Genomic DNA, 27241 nt, shown 5'->3' on the forward strand with positions numbered 1-27241 from the left:
AGAGGCAGGACCGAGGCTCCACCTCTCCCCGACTGCCTTCCTCTGAGCTTTTTAGATGTACATAATCCCTGAGTTGACCCAGAAAATAGGCAGTCGTTTCAAGATCTGATGCGGCAGTCTTTGTGCACACCGTCCCCGCTTGAGCATGAAGCGTAACCCTGTGGAATACACGCTGTAATTCAGAGGAGCTTTGCTTACAAGAGGAAAACTGTTCAAAAAGCCGGAGCTGAAGAAAAGTCGCGCAACTTTGTGGAAACGTAGTGAATGCGGGTAAGTGATTTTTTATCGGATTTATTTGTTGGGGAAATTGGGGTTTTAGTCTGTGGTGGTCTTGGGGGCTGCTGCTGCTGCTGCTGCTGCTCCATTGTTTGCATTCCCTTGTTTCAAAGTCGAGATTACGAAAATGGATAACACTAGGCTAGAGTGTGGGGGATATTATCAGAGACTAACATTTAAACAAACGAATCGCCGTAATTGGTGGAAATCGGGAGCCTCTGTTTAATTTTATACCTTGTTAGAATTGTGGTGATTCAGCTGTTGGGGAGATGTTGCATGATGTCAGTGTTCTTTGTTGCAACCTTACGTGCGTAAAATGTAACAGATTTTTCTGCCTCAGCTGTCATGCAACATATATAGGATTTTAAACTGTGCATTACGCGATGCACGCATTTTGCCTCTGTTTTGCCGATCCCGTCATGGATGAATTATCTGGCTTTAAAATGTACCCAAACAGTGTACGTTAACCTGTAATTTCAACCTGGGCGTTCATTCCTTGGCACAAAGAGAGAGCAGGTTTTAGGAAGACTAAACACACCAGTATTTCTCAGTATTAGCCAGTGGGCAAAACAACCTTGCAGATTTTTTATTTATTTATTCCACCGGAATCGATTTCGGTGGTTTAACTCGAGGTGGAATCGTGACATTGTAAGGAAGCGTGTATCTTTGTTTCTTTTCAATGAAGGTGAAGAGCGTGGTGACTGTAAAAGAAGTCAGTATTTATATAGAGACTCCGGTTTGGACTACACAGCCAAGTAAAACCTAAAACATGGTGACATTATTTCTGTTGTTGTCTTAACCAGTTTGATACTGGTTTAAATGGGTGGCTAGCTTTGCACATTCCATATTGCTTGGTGTTCTCCTAAATTTTCTTAGTGCTTTGAAACACCTTGCCTGCCCCTTACCTTGTTCTAACAGTGTCTCCTCTCTGTCCATAGACAGGAGGCATGGCAGATCATCTGATGATGCCCATGAATCACAACTCAGCGGGTGCCAGTCTCCACGGTTACAGGATGGGTATGAATAGCGGCCTGCAGGCAGGACCCCAGCAGCATGCCAACCAGCAGGGCATGAGGGTGCTGCCCAGTGGCCAGATGATGCACTATGGTGGCACTCAGGCCAACATGGAGACCGCCATGAGGCAGCGACAGGGCATGGTGGCTGGACCCATGAATGGACAGCTGAATGGGGCCCAGATGGGTCACCATCAAATGACCTCTGGTCACATGATGTATAATGGCCAGCCCCAGCAGCAACAACAACATCATCCACAACAGCAGCACCACATGCATCCGCAACAGCACCAACAGCACCAACAGCAGGCCCAGCATATGCAGCAGCAACAGCAACAACAGTTCATGAATGGAGGATTAACTTCTCAGCAGCTAATGGCCAGCATGCAACTGCAGAAACTCAACACCCAGTACCATGGACATCCGCTGGGTCCTATGGGTGGGAACCACATGGGGCCCACGGCCCAGTACCGCATGAGCCCAGCTCAGCTGGCTAACATGCAGCACATGGCTAGCCCGGCACTAGCCTTGAATGGCATGGATGCGGATATGATTGACGAAGATGTCCTGACTTCACTGGTCATGGAGCTGGGCTTAGACCGAGTCCAGGAGCTGCCAGAACTCTTCCTGGGCCAGAATGAATTTGATTTCATCTCGGACTTTGTCAGCAAACAGCAGCCAAGCACTGTTAGTTGCTGAGAGGACCTTATTTGCAGTTGTGCAAAAATGGAGACAGAAGAGTGAGAATTGTTCAGAAGAGACGAAGAGCGTTCATTTCCTCACTTTTTATTTTGTGAGCACCTCTCCGTACGACTATACCACAATGCTGTGCAGGGTGCACAAAGGAGAACTCTGGGTATTTGCGTTGAATGCACAGGGCATGCGTCTTGTGCACTTGTGGCCAGAGGGTGGATGGCTTTAGGGCCCACTTCTCCTATTTCCTGGACATGAATGTAATAAAGAAATGCTGAAGTTCTTAAAAGCCACTCTGAACAATGCTATGACACTATGTAGCCTCCCAAGCCTGGACTCCAAGACAGTTTACCAGTTTAAAAAGTGTATTTATTTATTCCTATCTGAGAAACCTGATATAAAGAACAACCAGCTTCTCCATTTTGGGATTGAAGTGGTTTAATGATCTTTTTCTGAACGTAGGTTGGGGGCGGAAAATACAATTAGTTTTCTGCTATTTTTTTTCCCCAACTCTATGTGGCATAGTCTTGAAATAAGCTCTGATGCCAGTGTCATCTAAAAGAGCATGGGTTTTTATTTTTATTTTTTAAATTACAGAAGTAAAATGTTGTTTCATTACAATGGGAGTTTCATCCAAACTTAAAAATGGTTCACTTTTCATGAAGTGCTGCCTTTTTAGATGTGATGTTCTGAAAAATCTACTGCTTGTACTGTATGAAGCTGTATAACTCCAACATGTCCACACTGTTGTGTTCTATTGGAGATGTAGAACCGCCTTAATCACGCAGATTCTTATTTATTGGTTGTTTATATTGTCCCCTTTTTGTGGTCAAGATGGGGGGTGGGACGGTCTTTGTGAAAGGGGTTTCAAGGATCAATAAAAATGGCCTGGATAGATGTGTGGCCTGCTTTTCCATTCATTGCATAGCTCTTCCCTCAGGCAGTGCTTAGGTTAACCTCTGGGTGAAACCTCGATTTTCTTTCAAATCTGAGAAGGAATGTTTTGACAAATACATTATTTGTGCAGTTAGAGGTGGATATCTGGTTCAGATCTCCTGAGTTTACGGTTTAATTTACCTTTTCATAGCTAAAACTAAGTATCACTGATAAGACCATGATTGACATATGGTGATAACTGCGGTTTTCTGCTGCCTAGCGTGTATTATTCTAATGTACATTTCAATGACCAATGATATTCAGCATTTTTCTCCCCTTGGTGATTAAGTAAAATAAGTGTTTAGATGACATTAAAGGTGTTTGACAACATATCCAGTCATAGGGTGGTGTGCATTCAGCTTACAATGCTGAATCCAATTCTTTCTATTCTTTGTATAGAGTATTGAAGTTATTTTTGATTGTGTTTTAACTGACTTTATGCGCATAAACTGTAATTCAGAAATGGTGCCGTCCATAGAGGGTGGTCAAAGAAACTGACAATTGACTGTAAACAGTAACCAAACAAATGACAGATTCAAAACAGCCCCTCTCTAGTCAGGGCCACTGCCTGTTGGAGGAGTAAAACAATTTTCCTAATATAATTGCATTCATTATAAAAATGAGGGTAAAGAGATTCTCTGCGGTGTCTGAGTTTGTTGAATTGTTTTGTGCCTCCGGGCTATGAAAATGCTTGATTGAGGTCATGTTGGGAATGTCATCACCACAGTTAGCTCTTCACATTGTCAACAAAGGCATCTTTAGTGGCATCATCAGTAACAAGGATGGGAAATGAGAGCATGGTTGCAAAAATAGTGTTAGCTGATTGCTCAATTTTGAAGTCAGTGCAGCTCTTCAAACAGCCACCTCTGTTCAGTTGTCCAATTGTGTTAAAGACCAACAAGCTCAATTTGAAGCATGGTATAATGGATGGGCCAAGCTGAAATATCTTGGCCTAAATGCAGGGCATGTTTTAAATAACAAAGACTTGCTTAAGGGTGCATGTGTGTATGTGTAGATTTTCTTGGCTTGACACTAACATGAGAACAGCTCATAAGTAGGCCAACAGCCTTGGCACAGTGCTTAGTAACGGTTGCAGGTCCTTTTGCCCAGTGCCAATCTGGTGAGATGGTCTTCTGGTGTGTGTGGCACATGGGGCATGTTGGCACACCGTCAGAACTCAGAACTGTCTCCTCTTATATCTCGTAATTGTACGTTGCACTGTGAGCTTCTTGTTCAGCCCCAATTAAATGTAGAGGTTTTTTTTTTTCTTGATTGCAACTCCATAGACGAGTGGCTAACTACGCAAAACAGCCCTGTTTGCTCTCTGAATCCCTTGTTATGACTGCCGCCTGCCTCACGGAGGCCAGTCTAGACGCAGGCTAAGCAGGGTGGGACACACGGAGACGTTTACTGTTAACTTCTGTTTTTCTTGCTCTCTCGTTTTCAGCCCACCCACAGCAACTGCTTCAGCACAACACAGTCTTCCTGTGGCAGCTTGCTGTTTTCTCAATATAAGTCACAGACCAAAAGCCACATTCTAAGACGTGCAGACAGGCAAATTGAAAGAGACAAAAGATAAGAAGAGAGAGAGAAATTGTAAGGATCTCTTGAGTTTACAATTAGAAATTAGGTGGAGGGATTTTTTTTTTGTGTTTTTTGCTTTTGCTCTCGGGGATTTCTTAGCTGGATTTTCCCAAATAACTTTTATGATTCCAATTAAAAGGAATAAACTAAAAAAAACCCCACACACATCATGCAAAAATACTTTACGTTCCTCTCTTCAGATCTCCATGTCTGCATTAAGTACTGTCTAGTTTTCTCTTTCCAGGCTGTGGTCCAGCTGGTGCCAAGCCTAAGCTCATGTTAATCTTTGGCCCTAGTGCCAGTGACGGATAGGTGGTCATTTGCTGTTGTCACGCATGGCCAGGTCTTCACATGCACGCACGTGCGCATCATCCGCACACAACCTGATCAAACAGGCTAACAGGGCTACCTACGTATCAGTGTGGAGCAATGGGAAGATAAAGGTTTTATGTCTCATCTCTGGTCATTGTGATCCTTAAAACGTCATCTGTGTTGTCGGATTATGTTGGAGTACTTGTGCAAATGCGGGTAGTGAGAAACATTCATAAAATGTAAAAGCAATGGCAATGGCAAAGCATTTTTCCTCTTCAGTTTTAATTTTGAAATAAAAAGTCGAGTTACTATTGTTCCCACCAGTGCAAGAGATGTGAAGACATGATTGAGAGAAACAAAACAGGATATTAACCTGAGATTCCCAGATGAATGAACGAGTTATTTATAATCACTAAGAAGACTGGTTCTGTCTCTGTGAATACTGTGTGATGGTGGCACATGCTTGAACTTGCCTGCTTTAACGAGAGAGTTTGGTGGTGTTTGGCATGCTTTGTGTTAACATTGTGTCTGCGTGCTGGCAGAGGGTAAATAAACAACGGCTCCCTTAGGGCAGGTTTCATACAGTGGCCATGTTGCTCAAGCCAAAGTTCCTGATTTTCTAGCTGAACGGTCACCTTGTGTTGCCACTTGACACGAAGTTTCATTGTGCACTGTTCTTCCCTGTACTTCCCTTGGCACAGCCAAAATATCATAGATACTGCAACGCAAAAGGCCGTCTTAGGGTAGCTGCTAGCTGCTGCGCAATAAAGAAGCAACAAAACCGTTTTCCACATGAGGAGGAAAATCACATTGTCACACTGTTTTCTGGACACAACAGTCTAGCCAGTCAGCTTTCTACATGACTCATACTGACAAAGCTTTTAAAAGAACAGATGGGTAATACATTTAAGCAAAAAAGCAACATAAATTGTCTTAGTAAGGCGTTGATTCAGTATGTGACACTGATCGTACATGTCTCTGAAACTTCACTGGTGTAATGCTGTCCCATTTGTAATTTTGATGATGTTGAAGAGCTGCTTCTAACATGTCAGTCCAGCATCTCTCGCAGGCGTTTAATTGAGTTGAGATGCGCTAGCTGCAAAGCCCACATCGTACAATTTGCAGTGACCTGTCTTTCTAAGTGAAAAAGTAAATTCAAACCATGTTTCACAAAAAGAGCCATCGCCGTGTAGGAGTTGATAAATTCGGTTTTAATTTGTCATCTATATGTACCTTTTGTACCCTGTGCATACATCCTTCAGAGGTAAATATCTAATTCTGGCATGTTAGGGCAGGTGAGACAGATGTTGCCTAGTGACTAGCAACTCCTCCTCCGACCCCCACCTCCCCAAATCTGGGGTTGAATGGCTTGCCAGCCCTTTGAAGTCAAAGGAGGGGGTGTAAATAATTTATTTTCCTGCGCGCAGCTGACACTTCTCAGCCAAGCCGACTCAAACACATCAAGGTGTCCCAACAATGTCTAAAGGTGGTAAATATTTAGGGGCTGTGTGATTTACACAGTTGACCCAAACTGAGCAGTTGCTATTTCACAATTTTGTTAGAAAGTTAACTCGTGTGTCAGTGTGCATAACGCAAAGCAGAACTTGACATTTTTGTGCACTCCATTGTTCATTTTTTGTTGTTGTTTGTCTGGTAACTGCGCAGATTAGACGTTAGTCAGCTATACGTTTCAAACGCTTGTTTTGAAGGTTAATGTGAGAAGTACACTAAGAGGTACTAACATTTAGAAGGCGCTGAAATGAAAGATCACAGGGACACTTATGTAGCCTCATCCGAAACAAACCCTTTATGAGACTGTTAGATATATTGTACAGTGAGCTCTAATAATAGGGACGTAGCGTCAACATTTTAAGCTGCTATTTATTTATCATCAGTGGGTTATATAGTAACTTCTGTATTTGCAGTTTTATTTGACCTGTTTAGTGTCAACTGGGAAATTATTTGGGTCAGTCCAGGAGGGTTACAGATTCATAGGATAGAGAGGGAATGAGAGGGAAGCAGTCTAGTTCTGTACACAGTGTCTTTGTGAACAGGGCTTTAAGCCTGTGTGCTAATCTGTTGACAGTGGCAAGCACATGCTACCAAAGGCCGAGTAACAAGCCATAGGCTGTGGGTGGAATTACTGCAACAGAACAGTTGTTGTCCAGCCATTCATGTGTTATCCTGCTGGGGGAAATCCTCTGATAAAATGTTAATTACAGTGAATTTTCACCTAGGCGACTGCTGTATCGATGCTGTTGTGCATTTGTGCTTTCTTTGCACTCATCAGTAAGGTGATAAACAGATTTTGCCTTTGGATCTTCACCATCACAGGGTTCAGAGTGTATTACCACAGAAGAAACTCAGCGACCTTGAAGCCACAACCCACCCCCACGCCCGCCCGTACATAGACATGGATGGCAGTAAACAAAAAAAGGATATATTTTGGAAATATTTCCTGTGAGTCTGAGGTGTGAACCCATTTTCTTCTCTATCCATTCTAAACTTGTTATATAATCCACAAGAAATGCTATTGTAAGACCGACCAGTCAAACATGGAAGTGTCTAATATTGCAGAATTTGTGCATTGTTGTGTGGAACCGACGTGTTATATCCAGGAGTTAAAAGAATCAAAGAAATACAAGTACATTCTTCTAGAACTGAGGTCTTAGGGCTTTGAAAGCACAGCAGGACCCTCACCCTCACTGAAAGCACCTCAACTGACTGCCCAAATGCATGCTGGAAATTCTTCTATCAGATGGAGAGAAGGTGGTGGACCGAGCACCTTATTTTTGTTTTGTTTCTCTCCAGCTGTGCCCACACTTTGTTGCAAAGAGCAGCATGCCATGCTTGTTCGACAGAAAAGTTGGCATATCTGTGCCATAACGTGACACTCAAAGCAAAAATCTGAGAAAGCGTTTTTTTTTTGTTCTCAGTTATGACTGATCTGCAAGCCCACAAAACTTCCTTTCATGCATACCGAAACTCTCTCACTGCTCAATGGCGTATGACTGTTAGCAATGACAGAAGAGTACTGAGGAGCTCAGCACGGCATTATTGGTAAACATCAACTGCAGGGTTTCCCCAAATACCACTTTAAGTCATACCAAAGAGGCAGCCACAGATGTTGGTTATTCACTATGATATTTAAAGTCTTGTCCTGCTGCCTTGTCCTGCTGCCCTAACAGAAAAACAACAATGGCACCTGAAAAAAAAAATCCCACAGCAGTGTTAAGAAGTAAAGTGAAAACTGACTTCACAGCCTTCATAAACACAACATGCAGCACGCGGAGCTGTTATTTCTATAAATAGCGCTGGCTTCACGCACAACATATTGGCTAGTATAGCACACCGACAAGCACAAGCATCAGCCACAAGCTCTGAGCCTGTCACATGTGCCTGAGCATAACACACAAACAGCACAGACTCTGTGTCATATGCTTGCATGCACATGGAAATGTATTTTATCCTTCTTGATGTCACTTACCAGGGTGGGTTTGGTCACTGTTTTCAGTCTTATGTGATTTGCTTTCTTGTCTTTACTGGCAGGATGTGGTTAGACTTTTCTGTGTTCTGCTGTGTTGCTTTGGTAGAAGTAATTTTGTGCCCACGTGCCCATTAATCCAGTCAGTCTGACAGGAACGGTGACAGCAAAATTACCAGAAACACAATGAACAATAGGTTGAAAAAAATGGATAGATGAATGGATTGATGGATGGTCTTTAAGGTCACCTTTCACTAAAACATAATGTGTTTTGGTTAATGTTACTGATGTTTGACTTAAATTGTGCAGAATGATTTGCAGTCACAGGACAAAATAAAACATGTGTACCACGCTTTTCAGCATATTTAAACAACTAAACAGTCATGCCTGCAAAAAAGTCATCAAAGAAAAAACTTACAAGCAAAAAATAAGTACACATATTTTTTACACTTTCAAATCGTAAATTGGGAGCTCCAGATTGACTCCCAATGAATATATCCTCCTTTGGGGTCGACAGGTGGAAGCTATCTTATTTAAACCCTTTGACATGGAGGGTCTGATGTTTTCTCAGCTATTGAAGGGTGCACTGTCATGCCAAGATCTAAAGAGCTCTCTGGGGCCTTCAGAAAAATGGTTGTGGATGTGTGTAACTCTGGTAAGGGATTTGAAAAGATTTCCACATTTTTGTGAAATAAGTAATTTCTCTGAAACGAACATCTTCTCCAAATAGATCTCAAACAACTGGCAGAGATTTTGACGTTAAAAGAAGTTTCCAAGAACCCGGCCACAAGATCTTCATTTGCAACTGTAGAAGTCCATGCATGTACTATCAATAATACATGCACATATTTGAGCAGCATGTAAGGCAAACTAAGAAGAAAAAAAAAAACCCTTTGCTTTCCAAAAAGAACCGTATAACAAAGCCATGGTTTGCCAGTGAACATACTGGCAAAAACCAGGCCTATTGGAATAATGTGCTGTGGACAGTCTAATGAAAAGATTTAGCTGTTTGGCCACAGTAAAGGACATGTTTGGCAATGACCAAAGACAGCTTCTTTGGAAGAAGCTTCTCATGCCAACTGTGAAACGTGGTGATTGAAAAGTTATGATTTTGGTTTACTCCACAGTCTCTAATACTCGGCAGCTTGCAGTCATTGATTCAACTATGAAATTTGCATCATATCAAAGAGTGAAGCCATCTGTCCCAAAGTTTAAGTTGGAAGTGGACCTTACGACAAGATAACGATCCTTAATACACTGACAAATCTACAAGAGTGGTTCAAAAAAGAAGAAACGGAGGCTTACGGAATGACTTAATTAAAGCCCAGATTTGAATCCAACTGAAATGTTGTTGGGATATCCAAAACACACAATGCATGTAAGAAAGAATGAAAAAAACAAACAAACATCTTGCAACAGAAGGGAGTTTGCATGGAAGAGTAAAAAAATTGGAATTTGGTGGAATATTATGCAAGGAATCTTGCTACAGCGGACAAGGCAGCAGGATGGTGCAGTGGTTAATACTGTTGACTCACAGCAAGGGGATTCCTGGCTTGAACCCAGCTGGGGTCTTTCTTTGAAGTTTTCATGTTCTTATGCATTTGGGGGTTTCCTCCAGGTACTCTGACTTCCTCCCACAGCCAAAACACATATGTTTACATGTAATTGGTGGAATCAAATTGGTTGTGGCTGTGAGGCAGATGAAGTGTGTGTGTACCTTGTAGTGTGCAGTGTGCTATAAATGCTGGTACATTTACAAGGGTGTAAATTTTTCCACAGACTGACATCTGCTAACATTTTTGTTCAGTAAAAGTTTGCAAAGCTATTATTGTGGCGTTAGAGCAGAACATGTTAATCCAAAGGTGATATATCGACAAGGATCAGATGTTTTCTTGTCTAAAAATATCAAAACAGCCATTTGTTTCCACATAAATGAATGCATGTTCAGAGTTTGACACAATTTAAAATTATTCTTCTGAATATTACTAATTGCTCTATGTCGACCCAAACAGGCTAAGTTTAAGGTGTGGACCTACAAGCATTTAAAGGCAACCCATGCAATCGTTATGTGGAAACCTGAAGCCTGCCTTGCACAAGCACTGATAATGACATTTCAGTGAACCAGGAGACACCACGTCCTTGTCAGTAAACCTTTTAAAATCAAGGGAGAAGGTACAGATGTCATAGTGATATTTGGCAACACACAAACTGTCATTCAACCTTTTATTTCTTCATGACCAGATTGCTGCAATGTTCTTTCATCAGATAATCAATCAGACACCTCCCCCCCCCCCCCCCCCAAAAAAAACCCCCAACCAAACAAACAAACAAACAAAAAAACACAAATGATAACTATGTTAGTTGAAGCCTGGACTGACTGCCCATTTGTTTTAGAATTACTGTCTCTTTACTGCTAGTGAGCAGCCTGACATCCTCAGGCAGGAAACAGTTCCCACTTCACCATGAAGGCAACAAAGCAACTACAGAGCTCCTAAATTGTGGGAACAACCTTCCTGAGGAACTCGATTTGCCAAGTATCTTTTAATCTCTTTTAAACAATTATGGTTTCCTTTAAAATTTAACATTTTTATTTGAAACTGTTGAGTTTCTGTGTTATTTCTGAAGTTGCACTGTATTAAGGATTGTTATCATTTTTCCCAGGAGTTAAAACTTATGGTTTTTAATTTTCTTTTGATCACCTTTTTCTTGGAGAAATGACTATATTTGTGCATATATTATTTGCTTTAGAAATAAAAATGAGTCTGTCTTTAAATACCCATAAGACATTTTTAAATACTGGAGGATTAATGAAATAACATGTACAAAAGGATATGGTACTAACAAAGAAGAAACATGTGAACATATAACAGAGGCAGCCATGTGAAATAGGCCTTACATGGTCTAAAAATATCACTGATATTATCATGCTGTCTAACAGATGGAGATATGCCCACCCATGGTAGTGCATGGCAGTGTCTCTAGGAGAGACGTAAGGACATGACCGAAAAAAGGTTGACAGCTATATGCTGCCCTCTGCTGGTGGGCAAAACTCTCAACAAACTAAATGTGATCATCAAAATACAGTTTATCTATTCTTGTGAACGATTTTCAAGTTTCAGCTTTTTGAATGTTGCGCGTCATGTGTGTAACAGCAGACAGTTAATGCAGGATATATATAGGAATTTGTGACCAAACAAAACAAAACAAGAAAAAGGAGACTTGAATTATTATATATTTATTGAACAATGTTAAGCATGATAGGGCTCTCCATGTAGGAACTCTAATAATATAGTATAAAAAATTAAAAAAGTACAAATAACAAAGACAAGACAAGGCATTGTAAACAACATCCAGAATAAGAGAACAACCCCATCTTGATGGCAGTTTTTCTCAGAATAAAGTTTTATAAAACAAGTTTTTCTAATCATAATTATTACTGTTGTAGTTGCAAAATGATGCCTCAAACAGAGACTGATCGGAAGAAATCCCAACTATTGGGATGTAGCATTTCTTTTCTTCCTTTAGGGTTTTCTTTTTTTAGCGTATTCCAACACAAAACACTGAAAAAGTCCATATACTTGTATTCATGAAGTACAAAATATGAAATGTACAGATAAAATGTAACATAATAAAAGCAGGCCAAAAGGCCTTTTACAGTTAAAATGGCCACATATGATTCTTCAAGTTAGACTGAAATGCAAAACTGATGACAGACAAGTGGCTGATCCTACCCCTATCCCATGCTGCCTTAGGGCTGGATTGTGCTACACAAAATAAACATCCCTGACTGAATGAGGTCAGAACAAGGGCGTGTATACTGGATGGAGTAGTGGAAGTTGCTACATGTAAATTGTCAGCATATGTCCATTATGAAGTGCATGATATACTGAACCTAGAACATGGAGGTGGCGATACAGTTAAGTCCTTCAGAAGGCTGCGTCTGGTTGACTGATGTCGTCAAGCCCGTTTAAGCTTGTCAATGTGGAAGGTGAGTTTGAGGGCAGGGCCGAGCTTCAAACCCATGTATTTCATCATCATGTCGCTACGCAGCAACAGAAGGGCTTTCCCATCAATTTCCTGTAGCAGAGGAATCAGAGGAAAAATAAACCTTTTTGTTTTTTCCTCTTTTAAACAGAGCTGCTCAAAAGTGATGAATAAAACTGACACGTTTGAAACATTCACTATACATTTATTCATATGAATGAATGAATGGATACATACATGTTTTCTAAAAAGGTCAGCATGTGGGGCCAGAACTGGGTCGATATCCCTGATATACTGCATGACTTCATCTACTGTCCACAGGTTGGGATCCTGACCGCTGGGCCTGGGGCTCTCACGGAAACTACCTGAACCTGGGAGCAAATGCGCAAATACAGATTTATAAGAGAGTTATTCACTGAGTGGTTCATCCACATGTATTAGTCTGCAATAAAAAGCCCAAAAAAACCAAACATGTTTATCACTGTCCCAGTGCAGCAGTCTTTTGCACAGGCTCAACATCTGTTTTGACAACTGAGCTGAAATGATGGATCCTGAAAATGTAGTGTATGTATGTAGTTTGACAAAACTCTATTAAACCTTTTGCATTTGTGTGATTATAAATTTCAGTGTGTTTTTGGGCTACCACTACAAGGGTATTATTTTAACTCAAACACACAGGCTGCAGAGGCAAACAGCAGTGAATGGAGTGTCACTGTCTACTACACATATTTCACCTACTATAAGCTAACACTCAAATGCCACCATTTCTTCTTTCAACTGCTCCCTTTAGAGATCGCCACAGCGGATCCTCTGTATCACGTTATCCTTATTATCCTCCTCTGTCACCCTCTGCATGTCCTCCTTCACTATATCATAGCATGGTCATTGCTCTGTGTCTGGCTTATTTACACACCTTGGCTTGCAACATGGCGCCTGTGTTCGGCTTGGCCGCTGTTGCTGCTCCGTGTTTTTGTCGACTGCTTCAGTATAATGTTTTTTATCTTGTCATCTCATCTGTGATATATCATGAAGGTCTAATTGCTACTCGGATCTACAGTTCACATACATTGTTGAGTATCAAAATATGTATGGAAAAAACTTTAGACAGCTGGCAGAGCTACCACCAGGCTTTCCCTCCGCCGTTTATCTGCCCTCCTCCCTCTCCCGACTACCGGTACCTGTTCTTAGCTCCAAACAATAACCCAGGAGCAAAAACAAGGTTAAGGAGATCGTCTAGAAGGGGCTGTAGGTCTGGTGTCCAGGCTAAAAGGAAACGCGCCCGACAGAGGGGATTTCTTCCGCTCCATGGTAGAGAACGTCTCCGGTATTTGGTACCGGTTCCCCTCCAGGACGCGGATAAGGCCGATCGGTTACCACCTACCCGGCTTTTCATCACGGGCGAACAAAACGATTACCTGGATCGGCGTCTTGTCTGGAGATGCGGGATGTTTTCACTTTGGCCTATCATTCTACAAGACCACAGTTCCACAGCTAGAGGTACCGGGAGACTACATCCTCATTCCAGGTGTCTGCTGTCAATTCCCCGTCAATCAGCTGTTGATGACGTCAGCCTGTCACCTCCGCTTCAGATCGCTCTCCTGAACGCTCGCTCCATAACCAACAAATCATTTGTACTGAATGACTTTTTTAGCAGTAATAGTCTGGACTTCATGTTTCTCACGGAATCTTGGCAGCGGGAGAATGAATTTATCCACCTTAATGAGCTCTGCCCAGTCGGCTGTCGCTTCATCGGGACTCCGCGTTTGGACCGTCGTGGTGGTGGTCTGGTCACTATTCACCGAGACAATTTCACTTGCAGGACTATGGACTCTGAGTTTTTCCCTTCCTTTGAGTCACAACTTCTTAAGGTTGGTTCTTCAGATATATTTTATTGTGTTTTAATTTACCGCCCTCCTGGCCCCGCTGGTGTTTTTATTAAAGACTTTACGGACTTTTTATCTTCCATAATTAAACTGGAGAAAGTCTTAATGATTGGGGATTTCAACCTCCACGTGGATGATCTTAGCTGTAGCATGGCCTCTGACTTTCTATCCATTACAGACTCTTTTAGTTTTATTCAGTATGTCTCTGGACCCACCCATGTTAAAGGCCACACCTTGGACCTTGTGTTTTCTCTTGGCTTAGACATAACTAATGTCTGTGTTAAAGACGTACAAGTGAGTGACCATTCCTGTGTTACTTTTAGTCTTAGCTTCCCACTGTACGCACCACCTTCTAATCTCGTTCCATAAGCGGTTCATAAATCAGGATGTTGCTTTGAAGTTTTCTAATATGTTGGACCCTCATGTGATCAATGGCTGCACTGATGCTGATGTTGCTACACAGTGTTTTAATAATCACTGCTTGGAGATTTTAAATTCAGTGGCACCTATGAAATCTGTCATTGCTGCCCCAAAGAGCTCATCTGTAGATAAATGATGATGTAAGGAAGGTCAAAAGAATCTGTAGAAAGTTAGAACGCCTTTGGAAATCAACCAAACTTGAAGTTCACAGGCTCCACCTTAGGGAACTTTGGGTTTCCTTACATGAAACCATAAAAACAGCCAGATCAGCATATTTTTCTCAGTTAATATCATCAAGCAAGAGAAATTCCAAGGTACTGTTTGACTCCATAAACTCTATTGTTTCCCCCGTGGTCCACCGAGTACCTGTGACATCTATATCTGAGAGTGATGAGTTTCTGAATTTCTTTGTGGATAAAGCTGATCATGTCCGTATGAGCATTGGTTCTTCAATACCATCTGTTTGTGTCTCTGGGTCACCTCCCCCTCATTTACTGTCAGTGTTTAACCCAATGACCATACATGACCTTTCACTCCTGCTGGATAAAATGAAAATTACCACTTGTGCAAATGACATTCTACCTGCTGGGCTGTTTAAAAATGCTCTCTCTGTCATTGGCCCCTCTATTGTAGAGATATGCAATGCCTCTCTTTTAACAGGTGTGGTCCCTACGTTCTGTAAGCATGCTGTTGTTGAGCCAATATTAAAAAAGAGCAGTTTGGATCCAACTCAGCTTAAGAATTATAGGCCTATCTCTAAGCTTCCATTATTATCGAAAATTCTGGAAAAAGTAGTTGCAGATCAACTTACCACTTTTTTAGAAAAACATGAAATTTATGACAAATTTCAGTCAGGTTTCCGTAAAAGTCACTCAACAGAAACCGCATTACTTAAAGTCTCTAGCGACATTATGATGTCAGCTGACTCCGGAGCCTCCTCAGTTATGGTTTTGTTGGACTTGACATCTGCCTTTGACACCATTGACCATACCATCCTGATTAACAGGCTCCGGGACGTAGTTGGTGTGTCCGGTCTGGCTTTGAAGTGGTTTCAGTCATACCTAGGGATGCACCGATACCGATACTGGTATCGGGGCCGATACTCTAAAATGTGCGTGTACTCATACTTGTAAAAGTTAACCGATACCATGAACCGATACTAGCTTATTTCATAAATCAGAGGGTGGCTTGTCATTTTTGTTGTAGTTTTTTAGATTGGCCACTAGGGGGACATCCCCTAGAGACAGTGCCAATAGTTCAGTGATATTCTGTTAAATTACAACGTGGAGACAATGCAACAATTTAACAGAAGTGCTTATTTTTCACTTGAAATTTTTTTGTGGTCATTTTTATTAAGATATTATTTATTATCGGCAGAGAATAAAATAAAACCTGTCTTCCAATTCATTGCATTTGTGTGTGTGTGTGTGTGTGTGTGTGTGTGTGTGTGTGTGTGTGTGTGGTAGAAGTATCGGTTTTTGTACTCTGTATCGGCAAGTACTCAGATCCAAGTATCGGTATCATATCGGTTTGAAAAATTTGGTATCGTTGCATCCCTAGTCATACCTCTCCAACAGATCTTTTAGTGTTTTTGCGAATCGGTTTATGTCACATTCTAAAGATCTGACATGTGGGGTACCGCAGGGTTCAGTTCTGGGTCCTATTCTTTTTCTTTTGTACATGTTACCTCTAGGACTTATAATTAGGTAGTTCCCTGAGGTGTCTTATCACTTCTATGCTGATGATATTCAGCTCTATTGCTCTTTTAAGCCGATGGAAGTCCATAAACTGTCCTCTTTAATTAAATGTTTAGCTTCCATTGAACAGTGGCTTGGTGACAACTACTTACAGTTGAACTCTGAGAAGTCAGAAACATTAATTATTGCCCCCCGACAACCAGATATCTCTAATCAAACAGCATCTTGGTTCTCTTGGCTCATCTGTTCACCCGAGCCTCAGGTACCTTGGTGTGATCTTTGATTCTGCCATGTCCCTAGAACAACACTCTCGCCAGTTAATTAGGAACTGCCTTTTTCCAAACATCTCCAAACTGCGAACTTTGCTGTCTAAGTCTGAGTTAGAAATGGTTATTCATGCTTTTATTTCTTCTCGCTTAGATTATTGTAACAGCCTTTTTCTTTGTTTGAGCAAAAGGAATCTTGACCGTCTCCAGTTAGTCCAGAATGCTGCTGCAAGGCTTTTAACTAAGACACGAAAAAGAGAGCACATTACACCAGTGTTACGTTCATTACACTGGCTTCCAGTACATTTTAGAATTCATTTTAAAATCTTGGTACTGACTTTTAAAGCTTTGAATTGTGATGCCCCTGCTTACATTTCTGATCTTTTAGAACCCCACGCTCCCTCTCGCAGCCTGAGATCTTCTAATCAAAGGCTGTTGGTAGTCCCTCGAACATATTTTAAAACCAGAGGTGATAGATCTTTTAGAGCGGTGGCCCCCAGGTTGTGGAATGCTCTCCCTCCATCATTACGTTGCCTTGATTGTATTTATTCTTTTAAAAAGCAACTTAAGACTCATTTATTTCGATTGGCTTTTAATTAGATTTGTGCTGTGTTTTATTATTAATGTATTTTATGTATTTCTGTTTTATATTACTGTGAAGCACTTTGTGGTTTTTATCCTGTGAAAAGTGCTATATAAATAAATTGATTTGATTTGATCCACAAATCTTCTCTGTGGTCTTCCTGTTTTCCTCCTGCATGGCAGCTTCATATTCAGCATCCTTTCTCCTTTACATCAACTATCCCTCCTCTGCTCATCTCCAAAATATCTCAGCCTTGAGTTCCTTATCTCCTTACTGCTCAACCTGAGCTTCCCCTCTGATGTACTCCATTCTAACTCCCAATGAAAAACCTTCGCATCTTCAATTCTGCCACCTCCAGCTCTGTGTCCTCTCTTTTTGTTAGAGACTTCAAACTGCTATTAGCATTTGAATTGGGTCTTTCCAATGAAATAAAAGTGGCATGCGTGGCACAGAGGGTAAGAAAATACACTACTGATATCTGGCAAAGTAGCAATTTAGCCACTGAAGAGGCAGTTTCTGATCAAACTCTTCTCATGACCTCTTGAATGGACCTATACCATAGTGCAGCTCGTAGTGTAAGAACAGCTTAAGTGCTTATTAAGGGCAAAAAGCTGCTATATAAATACCACTGCAGTCACTCGTGTGTTTGGTTTCACTGATTGTCATTTTAAGGCAAATGTGAAGAGCTACTAATTACATGGCAGTGATGTAATTGCACCCGATCCTCCATCAATGATATACTCGCTCATCCAGCTCAGAGTCCCTTAGAACTCTCAGGTTAATGTAACAAGTGAAGTGTTAAGTTTTCTTGTCACTGTTTGGCTGTATTGCACAAACTAGTGAAAATTACAAAGATGACCTCGACTTGAGCACAGTTTTGATGAAGACTATTGGCGATCACTGTGTTTGACTGATGCTTCAGGACAAATACTGGTTCTTGTGAATTGTGAACTGACAGACAGACAATGAACGCCTCGGCATAACATGAGCTCATCTGTCATTTGGCAATATATGCTTTAAAAAACAAACAAACAACAAACTACAACATCAGAGGTCGAAGAACTACAATTGACTTTACTTCCTGTAATGCAGACACAAAAAGGGGGTAGTTCTAAACAAGTTTTACAAGATCTGCGGCACATTTCTACTGCGCTGAAGACATTTATGTATGTGTAAGTAAACATAAAGCAGAGAAAAATTTACATATGCACTATATGGATAACCTTGACCTTGAAAACCCATGCAATGAAGCTCTCGGTGCACTTTTTGTGCTGACATTAATGACAGAGGAGGTTTGGAACTCTGCATATAATTGACTCAGCAGAGCGACTGTTACACACATTGCTCCTAAGTCCTCAGTGATCCCTCTTGATAGCTTTACTTGTCCTGCCACTCCGAGGCTGTTCTTAAATTTCACATTTTTTTTGCAATAACACCACTGACAGCACCACACTTGAATTTAGTGAATAACCTTAGTTAAAACCAAACTTACTGGATTGCATGTCACTATATTAGCATTTGCAGAAGTAATACATTCACACTTACAGATTTGTAGAAGCTTTTCATAGATACAATGTTGTTTCTTTTCCTACCTGTAGAGTTGTTATGATGCAGCAGTTTGGAGGAGGACCTCAGGCCAGAAGTCAGTCCTGTAGAGTTTTGGGAAAGGGGGCTCTTCTTTAAGTGCTCTGATGTGGCAACACTGTTCTCTATGAAGGACTCACCTGGGAACAAAGAACACAATTATACTAGTACCTAAAAAAAAGAAGCAAAATAACAAAAGAGGTCCCACGGGTAAACATCCAATGTAGTAAAAAAAAGATAACAAGTAACAAAAAAGAGGCCCAACTGACAGCGTATTCGTCAGACACACTGTGCTTCGCAGCGATTTTGCTGTACCCCTCAGAGAATACCACGGTGATTTAACAGGGTTATGGCATTCTGTAAAAGTATAAGGGCACTTTGAAGGGGATATTACCCCTTTTACACATATATCTTCCAATATTACATTAACTTAATTAAAATTTAAGGAAATGGAAAGATGATTAAATGATTAACCTCCTGCCCCAGAATTTAATAGCATTCGCTCTTGAGCTCTGTTTAACTACCTCCTTTTAAATGATTACAGAAAGCTTTACTAGACAAGTCAGAGCACCCAGTTATTACAATTAAAATGTTTGACAGAAATATGATGCCGGATTCCACTTTGAATAGCCTCTGATACTAAATGAGCGGAATCCTTTGATGTCAGCTTATTTCCAGTTATTTTTGCACACAAATAAAGAACAAAGAAAAACATGATTAAAAGCATTTTACAAAAGAGAAATTTACCAGAGGCAGAACATACACGCAGTGATGTGAGAAGGAAAGTTTTTGTTAACACACACCTGAATGCTACAGACAAGCAAACTGCTAAAACTTCTGCCTTCTTGCTGATGATCAATAAATCAAAGGCATTTGATTAGCAACACTTGGCTGCTACTTAGCCTCTTAATTCCTATGGATGCAGTCAGCCTCTCCTCTGAAAAGGCTCCCTCTTTTAATACACAACTGTATTTGGTACCACCGTTTAGTAAGTTACAATGTTCAACAAAGTGTGTGCCCACAATAAAAACAAATAGGTTCACAAATAATTTTTTACTGATCAAGCCTCCAAATAAACAGCCTAATTCTTTATTAGAGTGCAAACTACTCCAAAAAATGTGGTGCTAACATTTTAAAGCATGACTTGCGTCGCCTAATATGGCTTTTTTTTTTTCCTGAATGGTTGATACTATTTGTGTATCTATTATTTAACTTAATTTCTGTTTGTCACCATGATGAATGCTAACTTTAAACGTGGTCAAACGTGGCCATGGCTTCACTTTGAACACACTGTTTCACACAGTTTTTTGCACTCTTTGATACTTGTGATGTCAAAGAGAGGAGATCTTAATAGCACACGGCTCTGGCTTACTGTACAGCAGCCCCATCGACCTGCTATTCAAACCTTTTATTTGTAAAAGGCAGCCAACTTACAGAAGAAATTTGTCTTAAAGGGACACAAGCTACAAGGGCTTGTCTGAGATAGTACAGCTCTGTAGTTGATCCACTAAGGGCCGGTAAAGTCCAAATTCAAGAATAAAAGTATGGAGCAAATTAGCATGAGCCTACTAAAGAGCAACTAGATGAACGTTAAATTATGCTTTTTGAGAAGTGATAAAAACATAATAATCTAATCTAAAATCATAATGATAAATCATTAATCATACATATACACACGCTGCTGAGACGAAGCATGCACACTTGGTACCTATGCAGTGTGGTGGTCATTATTTAATGATCAACTTTATGTCAGTTAAAATGCAGTGCACACTGCAAACACCTCTATGCCTTATAAAGATCTCTCTCTCTATCTTTTTAAGAGATATATAATATATACAATAATATATACAGTTTTGTAAACTACAAATTTGTTCATTTCAGGTAGCTTTACATTCAACACCGGCATATTTCACCATTTAAGCATTGAGTTATAATGGGAAGAAAAACTGACACAAGGGGGAGCACCGATATTACTTTACAGCAGCCACACAGAAAAGAGATTTTTTTTTAACCAGCCTCATGATCTGGTGATCAGCCAATGGCAGCCCAGTACTGAGCTGATCAGTTATTTTAAAATGCCATTTAATGATCTACCAATACATATGTCACCCGACTAATAATATCACAGACTTTCATGGATAGACTAATATATATTTTCCCTAGCTCTAAATAAAAGGAAAACAAATTCTATATGAATGGTAGTATGAGTAATAAGAACAGATTATGAATGAATGAAACAGCTTACCATCAGTGGAGTGCCGTGGGATTTTTGGCAGTTTCGGAGACAGAGGATTGCTGAAGTCCTGAAGGAACCGTTTTGTGCTTCGTACTGGGACCGCTTTCAGATTGTCTCCAAAACTTCTCCTCTCTAAAACAAGCACACATGGGTTGAAGAACAGCTGGAGGCTTTTGTGCCATGTTAACTGAAAATCAAGAAGCTGGATGTGACAAAGATGCAAGTCTGTGTACCGGAGCAGTGATATTTTAGATCTCTAACAATTACGCTGAATGTGTGTTACATAATTATCTTTCATTTTAAGAAAAAAAGAGCATATTTTAGGCCACACTGCCCAACCCTAGTTCTCTTCACTACCCCTGTCTTTACAATTTAAACACATTACTTGCTTTCCACAATACAGCAAATAAGGATTCATTTTCTAGAAGCATATTGCCAACATCTCTGCATAAATAAGGCAGACACATAATAGTCTGCTGTTTCCTCTCACCTAAACCACTTAGAAAACGGTCTAAACCAGTCTTTTCCTACTAAGCTTAGCATGTTTTTCCACCTGACACAAGAGCCCAATGACTATTATAAAACTTTAGCTGCCTTTTCATTAAATGTAATAAAAGTGAGCGTCTGTCTTTGACACTGGTACTTTTCAATGTAAGAGCATGGTTCTAACAGCTATGTTAAAATAAATGAACACTGTACACGTGAACACACAGTGGGCAAACAGCGACCCTGACCTGTAGTGTACGTGTGACTGTCGTAGTGAAGACCCCCTCTGGCTACAGGCTGGCTGCCAAACAAAGGATCGCAGTGCAGGTTGTGGCAAAGTTTTTCCAGGAAGCGGAGGACATAGGTGACACTGCTGACAGTTGGCAGGGTCAAGGTGTGCTGCTGCTGGTCAAAAAAGGCTGGAAAAGACATGGTGGATATTAATTCAGCTGCTTCATTCAAGTGTAATTCAATAAATTTTCGTACTTTTTTGGTTCTTGATGTTCTCGTGGATAAGTGAGCATTGCCACAATAAATTCATAAGCACTAAATCAAAGAGAAGAAAGGGTAATAATAATAATAATAATAATGATAATAATAATAATACATTTTATTTATAGGCGCCTTTCAGACCCTCAAGGTCACCTTACAGTAGCGCGTAAACAATACTATAAAAAAACATAAGAAAAATGTATATATAGCAAACATGATAGATGAAATTTAGACATAAACAGTCATAAAAGTATAAAAGCAAATATAAAAACTGGCCTAAGACAGATCAGGTGTATGCAATTCTAAACAGATGGGTTTTGAGTAGTGATTTAAAAGTGGTGAGAAAGTGTGTAGTCCGTAGAGTAAGTGGAAGTGCATTCCAAAGTCTCGGGGCAGAACAACTAAAGGCTCTGAGTCTCATGGTAGTCAGGCGAGCAGGTGGAACTGACAGAAGGGAAGCTGAAGAAGAGCGGAGTGTACGAAGGGGCGAGTATGTATGGAGAAAATCGGATAGATATGGAGGAGCAAAGTTATGAAGCGCTTTGAAAGTGAGAAGTAAGATCTTGAAATTGACACAGAGGTGAATTGGGAGCCAATGGAGCTGTTTAAGAACAGGTGTTATATGTTCAGTGGATCTAGTTCTGGAAATAATACGAGCAGCTGTATTTTGAACTAACTGCAATTTATGGAGGGATTTATGAGGTAGACCATAGAGAAGAGAATTACAGTAATCCAGACGAGATGTGACAAGAGCATTGACAAGTATGTGTGGTGTGAGTGAGGGACGAAGACGGTTAATATTACGGAGATGAAAGTAGGAAGACCGAGTGATATTATTTATATGTGCTGTGAAGGACAGAGTGCTATCGAGAATGACACCAAGACTCTTAACCTGAGGGGAGGGTGTGACAACAGAGTTATCAATGGATAACGAAAGACTGGTTGGAACTGTAGTCAGTTTTGATCTGGTGCCTATTAAATGAATTGTTTTACTGCCATTAAGTTTAAGAAAAGAAAGTGAATTTACTTTCTAATTAGACCAATGCACACCTGAAATGACTTCTCCTCCTTGTCCAGATTTCAGGCAGGAGAAGACTGTGCCCTGGTTGTGAGCAGAGTCCACACAAGCCTGGACACACTGCTGAAGCACCGACGAGGCTCGGCCTGGCCCAAAGTGGTCTGGCAGCTGTTGGATACGCCGCTGGTCTAAATGGGGTCCCATCTTGCCGTACTTGTTTAGGTACACACAAACTAAAAGGCGAAAGGTATATGACCTTAAATGACACTGAATGAAAAAGTTGATGCAAAACCCCCAAAAAGCAATGTGGATTATGTGTAGGCCTGTGGACGCTGTGTACCTGTGGGAGCCTGTAGTGCAGAATTGGGGATGGTAGCATTGTCCAGGGGCACCGTGCTGGTGTCAGGCTCTGGGGTACTGCTGGTGGGAGACGTGGGGACTGGATTAGGTACCACTCGTGGTTTTCTCTGTATGCAAATACACAAATTCAGAGCAATCAGTACATATATTTAGAAACGCAAATAAAAGAACTGAGCTAAGTACTGTCTGTTTCTGTAAATGGTAATGGAAAACTAAACAAAGATACAAACCGGATGCTGCCAACACTACCAATGGCTGAGCAATGTGGTTTTGCAACTGTTTGCGCTTAACAAATGGATACCAGCTCAGTCTATCTTACCCATAAACAACTATATCGTTTATAAAGACATAAATATGATGAAACCAAGGCTTTTAAAAATGTTTTATAGCATGTATGTTACAAATGAGCAGGCATGTTTAACTAGCTAGGAAATTTATGATAACAGAAACAGGAACGGGCTTTGTCAGATCAGAGGGTTAACTAAGGCTACGTTCACACTGCAGGTCTTAATGCTCAATTCAGATTTTTTGATCAAATCCGATTTTTTTGTCTGCTTGTTCACACTAGAAATAAAATGCGACAGCAAACGTTCTCTAGTGTGAACCCTCAAAGCGGCCCGCATGCGCAAAAGAAGATGTCACACACAACGCGCTCTGTTTAGACCCAGAGCAAACAATATTGTTTGACTGATGGCCCTTAATATAAAGACTTCGGACTTTACGTTTCCCAATTTTTGCTTTAAGTTATTTTGTTATTTACATAATAATGTAGATAACCTAATAATTATCCTTATTGCTGTTTTAGAGGAGCAGTGCTTCAAAGGATAGTTGCAGTGAAACTGTTGTCTTCCCAACAGTTTCACTGACATCTACACTGGATGGCCAGGAAGCGTTCGCAATGTCTTCTCGGGTGCTGATAATTGGACGGATTTAATGCGACATGACCGTTCAAACAGCAGTCGCTTTCTACAACATCAGATATGTATCGGATTCAGTACCAGATACGAAAGTGACCCAGATCGGATTTGAAAATATCGGATTTGTGCTGTTCACACTGTCATACCATGATCGGATATGGGTCGCATAGGGTCAAAAAAATCGGATTTGATGCACTTTCGCCTGCAGTGTGAATGTAGCCTAACAGGTTAGTTTCTGGCTAAATAACTTAATGATCCAAATATAGTCAAAAAACACTGGATAAGTCTCCAATGATTTGTGCTCCAAGAATTATACTGCAGAAGTTTCCCTTTTCACATTTTCATCAGCATTTCTCAAGCAGGCAGCTGTTTATGTGACATGAAGTTGTCTAATGACAGCTGTGGGGTTCTTTTGTACTGGACGGTTACCTTGCTGCCAGGTTTCGGCCCTCTTTTCTTTGGGATCTTGATAGGTTCTGCCTGAGTCTGACCCTGCTGCAAAGTTATCCTCTGCGCCCAGTTGGCAGGCAGTCTGCCCCTGGTTCGCCCTGGGCCTGTCACAGGCCGCCCTGGGCCTGTCACGGGCCGCCCTGGCCCAGCCATGGAATCCTCTAGCCAGCTAGCTCTCTTTGCCCACCCCAGCTGCAAACAAAGAGCAAAAGACACACAGTCAAATAGGGATGCTGCTTTTTTTAATAATGCCCCTCAAACACAAAACAACTAATCTAGGATGCCATTGTGACCAGTAGGGCTGCACGATTAATCGTTAGAAAATCGCAATCTCAATTCATACTTATGTGCGATCTCATTTCCAAATGACAATGATTTAAAAAAAAGAAAGAAAAAAAAGACAACGATTGTACCGCATTTTGATCTGGGACGTAATCTGCATGAAAACAAGCGCTCACGCTTCCTGCTCAACAAATGACAAGGGCGGAGCCTTATACCACGTGATACAGAAGCTGGCTGCTAAAATTGTCAGGGAAAAAACAATGGAGAGCACGTGAGAGATAACGAGAAAGTGACTGGAGAAAATCCGTCCCGGTCAACCACCCAAACATCAATAACGGGAACCTTATACAGCGCTTCCCTATACCCGTCGAACTCCCGCAGGAACAAAGAAATTACGGAGGCTATTACTTATCACCTGACCAAAGATATGCCCCCCATCAACACTGTGCAAAACGAGGGATTTAGGAAAATGATCAACACCCTAGACAAATGCTACACAGTGCCGTCCCGCAACTATTTTTCTATTGTTGCACTACCTGCTCTATACACGCAGTGTCGAGCAACGGTGGAGACGGAATTTCAAGCAGTACAACATTTTGCGGCAACGACAAAATGTGAGACATTTGTTGTTTTTATGTTTATTTATTGTTTTTATGTTCAGTCTCAACTGTTACGAAGTTGATGTGCAGTTAATAAGCGCAATAAATATTTATACTGGAAAAGAAAATCGTGAGAGAATCGTGATCTCAATTCTAAGCAAACAAAATCGTGATTCTCATTTTATGCAAAATCGTGCAGCCCTAGTGACCAGTCTCATAGTTTTGTAAAGGTTGGTTAAAAATTCACTTACCCATTACTTCTTTTATTAACAAGCTATAGAAATTCTTTCTACCACTTGGAATTGAATTGAAAGATTCAACAGCAACACGTTGTCTCAGAAACACTGTCTCTGCTACACTGGACAGAAACTATTTGTATACTATATGTAAGTGTCATAACTGCTTCACTATCACACAAAAGTAAAAATCTGTTTTTTCATGCCCACCTTACTGCCTGGTTTTGGTCCTCTCTTCTTGGGAATTTTGACGGGTTCCTGGACTTTTTCTGGCTGGATGCTCTGTGGTCCCAGTGTAGAGCCCTTCTGATTCCAGTGCCCTGTCACTTTGGTTTTCCTGCGGCCTGGCTTGCGTCCTCTCTGGCCTGGAGGCCTGCCCACCGTGGGGCTGGGATGCATGACTGGGCTCTCCACACTTCCGTCTGTCAATGCTCCAAGGCTTTTGGGCAGCACCACTGTAAGCGTAAAGAGAGAAAAGAAAATGGGAGAAGTTGAAAAGCTGCTTGGTATCGGCAACAAAATTAATTAAGAGTTATTGCTCTGTGCCTCTCAGTTAGGTATTCACATCAGGTATTCAGCCTACAATTTAGAAGTCTAAATCTAGAACGCCTTTTGTGGTTATGTTATGTGAACAACAAGGGCAACGTGTTCAGTCACAATCCTAAATCAACTTCACCAAACACCTGCTGTGCAATATGCACACAACATTGCCACATAGCAGAATGAGTCATGTGCTTGATGCATTCAAGTAGCCTTTGTGCTGTTGGCTGCAATGTCCTCACATGCTTCAAATTGAAGCCAAATAAGAAGCTGACTGAGTCACGCACAGACATTAAGTACTCTCTGTGCATGTGGAAGGTACTTGGTTTTCTGATCTCTACTCTAAGACTTTCTGAAAAGCTAAAGGTAAAGCGTGTTAACTTCAATGGATGACAAAATCCAGGTTGTTTACAACATCTGAACTTCTCTCAGTGGCACTAAAGCCAAGAAGGTCAAACTTTCTTAGCAACAAAATAGTTCTTTCTCAAACTACGTCCTTCAGTTATAAGCCCAAGGACACCACAGTGCAATTCTCACACTCAAGCACTTTTTGCAGTCTTAGGGAACAGGTAGCGAGCAAAAAACAAAAAGAAGAAAAAGAGAACAGTGTTCACATCAAAAAGTTCCATTTTTAAGACTGAATTTAAACTTTCAGTCATCTTTTTCCACACACAAACAAAATCAGAAAACTCAAGACTGCTGAGAAACTGACAGCAATTTGACTTTGCACTCTTTTCCAGTACGGCATCACCACTGAGTGGTAACCAAGCCTCTAATAACATTAAGCCACAGAAGAAAGAATACACACTCGTTTTGTTTGGTGCTCAAGGGCTGAGAAATTATTTTTGAACTGACTAATAAACAATCTACCAAAGATCCGGCTCATTCTTTGATCATGCCATAACTCTAA

General features: G+C 40.9%; 2 protein-coding genes and 1 long non-coding RNA gene across 8 annotated transcripts in view; 1 reads left to right on the forward strand and 2 right to left on the reverse strand.

Moving 5' to 3' along the window:
• Nucleotides 1-31: 31 nt before the first annotated feature.
• cited4b (Cbp/p300 interacting transactivator with ED-rich tail 4b) lies at nt 32-4658 on the forward strand. The gene is made up of 2 exons (XM_085177171.1): nt 32-270; nt 1215-4658. Exons 1-2 carry the CDS (start codon nt 265-267, stop codon nt 1986-1988), a joined length of 780 nt encoding a protein of 259 aa, XP_085033297.1. The 5' UTR covers nt 32-264; the 3' UTR covers nt 1989-4658.
• Nucleotides 4659-11517: 6859 nt separating this feature from the next.
• The window catches only part of LOC146508583 (polycomb protein SCMH1), a 31522-nt gene continuing 15798 nt past the window's right edge, over nt 11518-27241 (reverse strand). For all 6 annotated transcript variants that reach the window (XM_085177164.1, XM_085177167.1, XM_085177169.1 and 3 more), the window contains 9 exons: nt 26002-26246; nt 24654-24866; nt 23288-23414; nt 22980-23180; nt 21686-21856; nt 20961-21083; nt 18724-18855; nt 12520-12653; nt 11518-12375 (listed from right to left, as the gene is read on the reverse strand). In XM_085177164.1, coding sequence (XP_085033290.1) covers nt 12256-12375; nt 12520-12653; nt 18724-18855; nt 20961-21083; nt 21686-21856; nt 22980-23180; nt 23288-23414; nt 24654-24866; nt 26002-26246 — 1466 coding nt within the window. In that variant the 3' untranslated portion in view covers nt 11518-12255. The remainder of the gene's footprint in view (nt 12376-12519; nt 12654-18723; nt 18856-20960; nt 21084-21685; nt 21857-22979; nt 23181-23287; nt 23415-24653; nt 24867-26001; nt 26247-27241) is intronic.
• On the reverse strand, nt 13731-18717 carry LOC146508584 (uncharacterized). Its single transcript, XR_014876839.1, has 2 exons — nt 16152-18717; nt 13731-15646 (listed from the first exon to the last, which is right to left on the reverse strand). It is a non-coding gene; the product is annotated as an uncharacterized LOC146508584 (long non-coding RNA).

This window comes from Neolamprologus multifasciatus, chromosome 11 (assembly GCF_963576455.1).
Source record: "Neolamprologus multifasciatus chromosome 11, fNeoMul1.2, whole genome shotgun sequence".
Classification (NCBI taxonomy): Eukaryota; Metazoa; Chordata; class Actinopteri; order Cichliformes; family Cichlidae; genus Neolamprologus; species Neolamprologus multifasciatus.